This window comes from Chenopodium album, chromosome 12, assembly GCF_948465745.1.
Source record: "Chenopodium album chromosome 12, dcCheAlbu1.1, whole genome shotgun sequence".
NCBI classification, from domain to species: domain Eukaryota; kingdom Viridiplantae; phylum Streptophyta; class Magnoliopsida; order Caryophyllales; family Amaranthaceae; genus Chenopodium; species Chenopodium album.
Window position 1 is genome coordinate 5,373,462 of NC_137845.1, and position 9,473 is coordinate 5,382,934.

At 35.8% G+C, this 9,473-nt stretch overlaps 2 protein-coding genes across 2 annotated transcripts; one reads left to right on the forward strand and one right to left on the reverse strand.

The window, feature by feature from the left end:
- Nucleotides 1-655: 655 nt before the first annotated feature.
- LOC145571752 (NAC domain-containing protein 90-like) lies at nt 656-2,938 on the forward strand. Its single transcript, XM_081630784.1, has 4 exons — nt 656-832; nt 1,072-1,382; nt 2,298-2,610; nt 2,678-2,938. Exons 1-4 carry the CDS (start codon nt 688-690, stop codon nt 2,701-2,703), a joined length of 795 nt encoding a protein of 264 aa, XP_081486910.1. The 5' UTR covers nt 656-687; the 3' UTR covers nt 2,704-2,938.
- Nucleotides 2,939-3,135: 197 nt separating this feature from the next.
- On the reverse strand, nt 3,136-9,232 carry LOC145570137 (vesicle-associated membrane protein 714). Its single transcript, XM_081629145.1, has 4 exons — nt 8,950-9,232; nt 4,633-4,823; nt 3,990-4,153; nt 3,136-3,570 (listed from the first exon to the last, which is right to left on the reverse strand). Exons 1-4 carry the CDS (start codon nt 9,164-9,166, stop codon nt 3,480-3,482), a joined length of 663 nt encoding a protein of 220 aa, XP_081485271.1. The 5' UTR covers nt 9,167-9,232; the 3' UTR covers nt 3,136-3,479.
- Nucleotides 9,233-9,473: the final 241 nt, after the last annotated feature.

The window sequence follows — 9,473 nt, forward strand, 5'->3', positions numbered from 1 at the left end:
AATTTAATTTTATTATAATTTTTACCAATAAAAAATTAAACATTATTAATAGTCACAATTACGTTTGGCAAATATGTCAATAAAAAAACAGAGGGGGTATTATAGAATATTTTGTTTTGATCCCACCTTTTAATTTACCTAAAACTCTCGTAAAAAAAAAAAAAAAAAAAAAAAAAAAGAAAGAAAAAACCTAAAACTTTGTACATATCCTAACATTGTGAAACACAGGGGGTATATTTTAATTGGAAACCTCGCTCGGTTGTAAAATTTGCCTAGGGCCTCCAAATTGGTTGAGGTGGCCTAGTTGACATTTGTTGATGATTTGGGCTGATGATCATATTACATCTCCATGAGTCCATCATTTAATTTGTTGACTTGAAATATCGGATACCCAATTACAAGTAAAAGGAGTGCACGGGAGAAGGGGACATTAGCATAATACAAGTATAGAAGCCCATTGGGAGTCTGACTAATTCAAAGAAAGACTTGATAAACCCCCTCAAAAAAGTAATTTGTGATGTTAGGACAAGACTCACAACAGCATTTTCTTCTTACATAACCGCGTAGAAATTTCAAGGGACAAAATCTATAAATCATCTTGGCAAACTTAATCCTCTATAATCTTTTTATCTACTTGTACCAAATAAAATTACAGGGTACTATAACAAGGAGATTTGTTTAGTACAAATGGAGCAACTTCCACCTGGTTTTCGGTTCTACCCAACTGAAGAAGAGCTCATCGCCTTCTACCTCCACAATAGCCAAAGACCGGACCTACACCGCTTCATCCCTTCCATTGATATCTACAACTTTGAGCCCTCTCAGCTCCCAGGTTAGTTCGCCCTCTATCTTCATTCATCAAAGTGTCATTTTGAGTACTGTGCATACATAACACTACCTCCGTTTCATATATTTGCTGCTTTAAAATTGTTTATATCTCACAAATAATGCCTCAAAGTAGCAAATAATATGAAATAGAGGTAGTAATAATGTTGGTTCGCTGTGCATTATGCATACATACATAATTAATAAGCACTCAGATCTAATCTGTGTATTTGCAAAAAATGACAGGGCTAGCAGGGGAGCTATGTCACAGGGACACCGAGCAATGGTTCTTCTTCACGCCGCAGCAGGAGAGAGAAGCGAGAGGAGGGAGGCCTAATCGGACAACTGCTTCTGGTTATTGGAAGGCCACTGGATCACCAAGCTACGTTTACTCATCACAGAACAAAGTTATAGGAGTGAAGAAAACTCTGGTGTTTTACAAGGGCAAAGCTCCTATTGGCAGGAAAACCAAGTGGAAAATGAATGAATATAAGGCTATTAAGCAACTAGACTTTCAAACTATTAATGCATCATCTGTCACAACTTCTATTCCAGAGGTACCACAATATATACGACTACTTCTCTTTACTTGTTCATTCATTTATTTGAAGTGACAAGCTGCCTTTTTCTCAAGTGACACCTCCTAAATTTAAACTTATTAACCTTTTGTTTTAATACTTCCTCAAGTTCCTCCGTTTTATTTGTTTTATTTACTATACCTGCTTTCATTGTTGCTATTTATATCTCTTTTATAGTTCTATTGTATTTTTATCAAAATAAATTAATCATCTAAATACCGCACTAGCACAATATAATATTAGAGCAAAAACTCTTTTGAAAATCCGCATATCATCAAGTGATGCTAATAGAAAAAATAGAGGGAGTAGAATAGTAGAAGTAATTTGAAAGAAAGGTATTGGGTAGAAAGAAAATAATGCTAAGACTACGAGTACTTTATAATATATTTTCCTTAAATACTCATCAAGTTTAAATACGTACTCTAAGGCTATTTATAATAAATTATCCTATTTCATGACCTCGTTATTTATTCACACAAGATTAAAAAAAAAAAAAAAAAAAGGTTCAGTTTCTAAAATAAAATAAAATTAGATCTCCTTATGTTTTACGTGGGATATGGTTGATTGGTTGTTCATGGTTAACTATTTTTAATTTTATTTTGTATTAAACATAATTATGAAAATTATCTTTTAAGAAAATGCAAATTAATATAAGACCGCAAGTGATATATTTTTGTTTCTTTATACATTAGCATACAAAAGAAGTCAAAATTTAATCAAATTAGACAATTAATATAGATCATATCTATATATAAAAAAAATAAGTTCAAATTAGATCAGATCAAATAAATACAATAGAAGGTGGATAGTTTTATTGTATTAGTCCTATTGTTTGGTTATTCTATTTTTTCTTTTCTTTTCTGCTAAACCATATTGCTTCCAAAATTGGTGCAGCTGAAGCATGGGCTTAGCTTGTGCAGGGTTTATATAACCTCTGGGTGTGCTCGGGCTTTCGATCGACGGCCACCAGGAACAATCTCAAGTGACTTAAATCCTCAAAATTACGAAGCTCTTCAAGCGAGTGGAAAAGGCTCACAAAGTGCTGAAGCCACACCGTTGTTAATGGAGAAAAGTAGCTCAATTGACAGCTTTACTTCAAGATGTGATGATCAGGGGACCGTCGTCCAAGAGGCTGGAGCTGGAAGCAGCTACAACTCTGAGTTTGAGCTCGCTGAAGATGGTTTCTTCAGTGATTGGAAACAACTAGGTCGGTTTTGATCACGATTCTAACTAGCCAATATATTGAAGGATATGCTAATCATTTGCATCTGCAGGACAAGTTGGGGGTTGTTTCTTTTGACAAACCAAATATCAAATCTCATAGAAGACTACTGGACAGAAAAAGGAAGTAGAAGCATCAAAAGAAAGAAGTGATTTTCTCTTCAACAATTAGTACTTTGTTTAGTGACCATTTCGTATCCGATCTAGCGGCTAGCACCTCCGGGTTTTTTTTTTTAAAAAAAAAAGGATAAATGCATCATTTTAACTTTTTTCACACTAATATATATTTTAGCTTTGACCACTTTTATTTACTACTCCTAATGATATGTGTTACAGTTAGTCATTTAGAGCAAGAAGTTTATCCCAAAATTCTATCAACAATTCAAGGCATTACACATTAACAATCACAAAACTAGTAAAATAATATAATTTCAAATGAACCAAGTCGAGCATAAGCAACAAAACCCAATGTAAATTTCAGGGATCAGGGCCAAAGAACAATGAGCACATATTCTGGCTCTTTTAAAATCAGAAATCCAATAGCATTTGCAGCCAAACGTGCTCGTCATCATGAAGAAATCTAGACAAGTAAGACAACTGCAGAAACGATCCATATATACATACTACTTATTTAAAAAAAATGTTCGTGTAAATCAAGCAGATGAGACATACACGCACTTTGATAAACATAAATGTACAAATGTAAATCCCTTTTTGTACAGACTTTCAGAGAGGAACAAACACATCTTTTCCGAACATGTAGGGTAACACAATCGCGGAATCGCCTCTCTTACGAGAGATGAACTGACAAAGACCTGTGAATAACTTCAGAACTGATGCCAGCAAGACAACTAGCTAAGTTCTGCAATTTGGCAGAGTAAGACCTCCGCAGCAAGCAGCAATTATAATAAACAGAAGTACAACCAGCAAGCATGTCAGCCAAACCCTGCAAGGACATTAGAAAGCCTGTCACAATAATAATCAGCTTAGAGCCTTAGAGACTGTAAAACTTAAGCCTTGGAACATTCAATGCTCTGGTTGTCGTTTTTAACTATCAACATGAGGTGCTGAATTCATTGCTAATTTTTCAATGTTCTATTATAATAACCCAAACAAGATCATCGTTCCAACTGCATCTAAATCTCATGCACAAACTTTGTCCGAGGAAACCAAAAAAGAATCAGCATGAATAAGAATTAAAACATCAAATGGATCCCTGTACCCTCTTCCTCCCCACAACACACTACCATATAGTCCATATTACCTATTTCTGTAACTTTATTTATACACACAATTGAGGCCAATGAAATTTGATTCAAGACACGTAAGAACTGTGTAGAAACTAGAAAGGCGAGTGAATCTTACAGCAACTTGGCATTTTTCATCCAGAGGGCACGACGAAGACGCTTTGACTGTTTCCTGAAATGGAAAGCACTATCTTGCATCGTTGCAGTTTTATCTACAAGGAGCTCAATTCTGTCACCTCTCTCCAGTATCTTTTCAATATTTTCTACCATAATTGTCCGAATCTGGACAAAGCAATAAATTTTCAGAAAATGTACAGTACAAATATAATAGCTTGTTAGTAATGGAACTCCTGTTTGTTAATGATAAAGGAAGACTTCATAAAAATTACACAATAATCCTAACCATTGAGAACCAACAAAAATAGATATGAAGATAACTTTCACAATCAAATAAGCTTTTTCATGATTCATGCTAATTGTAAGAATACACCCGCACAAGTGATATTCAGCTCTCATGCTGATGGAAGATGGATGGGGATCATACAAAAGGGTCTTACTCCAGTCCAGTCAACCAAGAAAATAATCGCTAATGGTAAAATGATTCAATAAGAGCAAGCAAGATTTTCTGAATAACAATTAGCAAGCCTTCTCCACAAATTGCAATAAATGATGCAATATGTGCATCAAAATGAGTTGAAGCAATAAGGAGAACGTAAAATATTGAAAACTAGCAAAAGTGCTAAAACCTAAACAAAACTTGCCTCGTTAACTTCTCCTCTGACACGATTTATAGTATCTGCTGAAGGGCTGCTGGAAAAGAACTCCATTTGCTGATGCAAAACTCTTGAAAACTCATCGTTCACAGCGTAAGCAGGTGCATGCTGGGCTATTTTGCTATAATTTTTCATGAACCGCATATGAATCTCCTCTAAATATGAGAATGGGATACGTCCTACCAAACAACGAAAAGACAGATAAGAAAAGACAACAAGAACTAGTCAATCAAACACAGTGATGAAGAACTTATGCAGGAAAGCTACAGTGTTGAAGACATAGAGCAAGGACATAAGTACAAGACAAGATAAAGAGGCTGAGCCTCCATGCAAATTATGAATAAGAACTTTCAATCAGAACTTGAATCCAACAGTACAGTAGGGCTTTGCCCTGAAATTTAGTCAAAGGATTAACCTAAGTAAATTCTATTCATAAAGGCCTTTAAAATTAGACAATGAAATCCATTATAAACCCTTATGTTACTGCGAAAGAAATTACAAGCCATTCCTAAAGTTGATTCACATATCGTACTATAGAAATTCACAAGAGAAAACTTTAGACTCACATTTTTAAGGATAAGCTTATTAACAGAAATATTAGTGTCTTACTTTTCACAATACCGCTCAACCCTCTGCAAATGGTATTTTCTAGTACAATCTACAAGATAACAAACACTTAAATTCCAATGATAACACGGAATCCTTCCAATTTGTCAATTGATGCCACAATGACCACAACACACAATGCAATCCCTCACTTTTGCAACTCTATAACCATGTTTGCAATTGCAATAACATGATCAAGAAAATAGAGACTAGGTAAAAACTCCAATAGCCAACACAAGGTTTTACAGCACATCTAGAGGAGTAAAACATATATCATGGCAAGAACTCACTCCCTTTACTTTGTACAATCTCTTTTGCTGTTGTCTATCCTGTATTTAATTAACATAAGGGTTAAAGTCAACTAAATACCTCCTCCCTAAGATCAACCTCTGGAATCAAAAGAGCGCTAAAAGTCAAAAAGTTGTCCCACGCCTTCACATGTGTCGAACTGACAGAACGACAGTCACAAAAGACATTCTACACCTCCCAACTTGTGTGCACATACACCCACACAACACATAAAAATGCACTGTAACAAATGCTAAGTCTTCTGGAAACTATGAGATAAAACAGATGAATGATGTAGATCACCTAATTGAGTTGCATAATCATATTAATTTGAAACACCATTTTTGCCCCTACCCTACCCCTCAACCCTCATTTATTACACTCTCTAACAAAATGCCACGAGGAACATTACATTAAGGAAATAAGGGGAGGCTCAAGATTGGGTGAACAATCGAGGTATAAAGCTCAATCATCAGCCACTGCATGAAACTATGGGAGAGAATAATAGACTTTAGACAGTGGAATGAGAATCTACACAACCTAACAAGATGCCACGAGGAAGAGTATTTTAAGGGGAGGCTCAAGATTGAGTGAACAATCGAGATATAAAGCACATCACCACTCCATAAAATTATGGGAGAGAATGACAGACAGTAGAATGAGGAATATATGAGGATCTCACACAACCAATTTGGGTTTATGCCAGAAACGGTCTGCCATGGAAGCTATACATTTGATAAGGCATTGATTCAACTCTTAGCTCAAATGGAGAGCAAAGGGTAATATGTGACCTAGCATACCATGGAAGATATACATTTGATAAAGCATCATACGGCAATCACACCAGGGTTTATGGGTCAAACAAGGGAATTCAAGAAAGATCCTTTTAAGCAAGAATAGCAAAGATGCTTATGTTGAGATAAATTGTATGCCTTAAAAGACACACCAATAAGGAGCTTAACGGGGAAAACCAAAGATGACCTTGAATAGAAGGAGTTAATTACATGAAGAGGCTGGGTTTGTGAAACATATAGCATTAGACAGATGGGAATGGAAAGAGAGAATCATGGTTGGCGAGATTAAATTTTGGATCATGCAGACGAGATAAAAATCTTGTTCCAGCTTTAAAGTCAATCAGCCATAGGCCCAAAGTCCAGTATAACCACAGCAGGGACTATGTCAAACGCATATGGTAGGGGTACGACCATACCGCAGAATACTTCCAGAAGAAGAATAACATCATCCTTTTATGATTTGAGGAAATCAACACCTCTAAATATATATAGATGGTTAGATGTAACATGTGGTAAAAGAGAGTGATTTGAATAACCTTGCAAACATTCAAAAACCTCAATTATTAATACTATCATCAATTACAGGAAGACGAAAGGGAGTGTGATGGCTGATACGGCATTGGAATTATAGACGGGGATTGGTCTTAGTAGCCAAGGAACACAAAATAGCTACACAAAGCTTGACTGTGACGAAACTTATGGGAAATCATCAACATATACAGATGGTAATGGCTAGCTTGCATTGCTTCTTTTGTCTGAGGAACACAATGTTTTTCAATGAGTAAGTGGCTTTTAAGCTACTGCGTTTCAAGATCCAAATCTTGCGTTGTGTGAAAGATGAGGAAGATGGACAATAGTTTATTCAGTTCAGTAGGCCATTGCCCATCCCACTTTCTTTACCATTTTCTTCAATTTGTGCTTATAGTGTGCATTAAAACAATTTCAAAAGAAATAGTTTCCTAAGTGTCTTACTATGTGTAAACGGTAAACTGTATCCACCAATAGGAGATGGTCTACTCTATTCTAGGGGAGACAAGAACTGACAAAAAATCCCAAGCCCCAGCTTTGCTTTGTGCTAGGCTGCTAGCAATAGAATACCTACAAAAAGGTATGGATAACCTCAAAGATGAGCTTGACTTCAATTTCCAATTCCAATTATCCACCAATGCAGATTTGCAAATATGAATTCAGCAATTCCAAAAAATAGAACCTTCAAAAAGGGCTGTCACCAATTCACCATAAGACACCACACATTCTATTTAAGACCAAAATAACTACCTACCCTTCCCATGTTGAAATAAAGGACACTGAAGTATAAATTGGCAAGGCTGACCAACAATACTCCTATAGTCCTACTACTTAGATAGGAGAATTCTTCTATTATAAGGCAAGGTCAATATGATTTCTTCTTCTATTAAAAGTATAACTGTATCATAAGGCAAGGTCAAAATGATTTCTTCTTCTACCAGGGAAAAAAGGGGAAAGACCCTAAACTTAAATTACTTACAAGATAGGAGAACTCTTTTATTATATAAACTCACAAGCTCTAGAGTTAAAAAAAAAAAAAAAAAGGTGATGGTCTCCTCTTCGCTCCTTTGTCCTCTTCTGTTTACACTATCTTCTCCTCCATATCTCCTCCCTCTTTCACCAACTAATGACTTTTGCTTCCTCCAACTAAGTGTAGCGCACAGCTAGGACCTCATCACCTCATTGTGAGCGGTGATCAAATGATTTACTCCTATACATCTAGAAGCATAACTTTGAGGACATAGACAGTGATGAAGCTACTGTAACCATTTAGGGAAAAAAAATGGTTTACATTATTGCATGTTTTCAACTTATACCAATCTGATACTTTTTCCTAACAACCACAAGGTCCGCACCTATAGTGAATCTAACCCATACATGATTCATACCTGTACCCAATAGGCCAATCGCCCAATACTCATGTCCAATATCGTAGATCTTCTAAACTTAAATATTCGACATATGTTGCATAACTCCCTCCAATTTTTAAGTGTTTCACTTCTATATTTGGCAAACTACTACTTTCACAAATGGGTGTTTTTTTTTTTTTTTTTTTACTTGCAACACACCTTTTCATCAAGCTATTTGAGGAAGTGAGTAGACTAGGTAAATGGATAATTAAAACCATATCAACTTATAATTTTATTCTTGTTGGTGGCAACTTTTTGTCAATTAATTTGTTCGTCTATTAAGTTTAATGTCTTCCTTAAACTGCGTGCCAGAGTGCTTCTACGCTTCAACTAATATCACTAAAGCAGATATTTCTCTTAGTAAAACATCAACATCAAAACTAACCAATTCTCTCTCCCCCAACAACCAGATCCAAAATCCTCAATAGCACACAGAAATCATTTCACCAAACATTTACTAAATTGAAACCTCAATTGTTCTCGTACATTAAAATTAACCAATTAAAAGAGGTAAATCAAGAGAAACAAACAGACGATTCACAAAATCCTAACTCTAAATCAATTTGCCAGAGTAAGATGACATAAAGCCCTAAAAATAAAGCTAGTAATGAATTAAAAACTCCAATCACATAAAAAACAATCAAGACAAAAAAACAGAGAATGAGAAAGAGAAAAAGTACTGCCGAAGGTATCATTGGCCATACAGAGGAAGGTAAGACCATCGGCCCGATAAATGTGAAAGATATACCGATCTTGTGAGAAACAAAGACGAGAATCAGCCTCCGACGGAAGTTTTTCAAGAATACGGCGAGCCACGGCGCCGATGTTGCCGGTAACGGCGCAGAACTCCGATAGCACAGTGGTTCCTCTCGCAACCACCGCGTACAATATCGCCATATGCTATTTTGTTTATCGATCGAATTCCTGCTATCTCTCTCTCTCTTCTTTCCTTGAACAACTGACCGTTGTACAACGACTTTGTTGGGCGTTGGCTAATTTAACCAGTTGTCTGTTACGTAGGGAGCATCATTTTATTAGGGGGGAAAAAAATCTTTGAGTACGGTATATGTTTTTGACTTTTACCACCTTCTTCCGTCAAGAAAATCGATAAGAGCAACTCCAATAACAAGCTAATTATCAATTAGCTTGTCATGCCATATAAACTTTTAAGTTAATTGTCATTTTAGGTACTTTGAGCTTCAAT

Bases quoted from the DNA above. Each gene is read 5' to 3' on its own strand.
- LOC145571752 (XM_081630784.1), top strand. From the start codon at position 688: ATGGAGCAACTTCCACCTGGTTTTCGGTTCTACCCAACTGAAGAAGAG. The intron at 833-1,071 runs GTTAGTTCGCCC...AAAAAATGACAG, and splicing joins TGAGCCCTCTCAGCTCCCAG to GGCTAGCAGGGGAGCTATGT. The intron at 1,383-2,297 runs GTACCACAATAT...AAATTGGTGCAG, and splicing joins TCACAACTTCTATTCCAGAG to CTGAAGCATGGGCTTAGCTT.
- LOC145570137 (XM_081629145.1), bottom strand. From the start codon at position 9,166: ATGGCGATATTGTACGCGGTGGTTGCGAGAGGAACCACTGTGCTATCG. The intron at 4,824-8,949 runs GTACTTTTTCTC...GTTGTTTGGTAG, and splicing joins GGCCAATGATACCTTCGGCA to GACGTATCCCATTCTCATAT. The intron at 3,571-3,989 runs GTAAGATTCACT...ATGTCCTTGCAG, and splicing joins ATGAAAAATGCCAAGTTGCT to GGTTTGGCTGACATGCTTGC.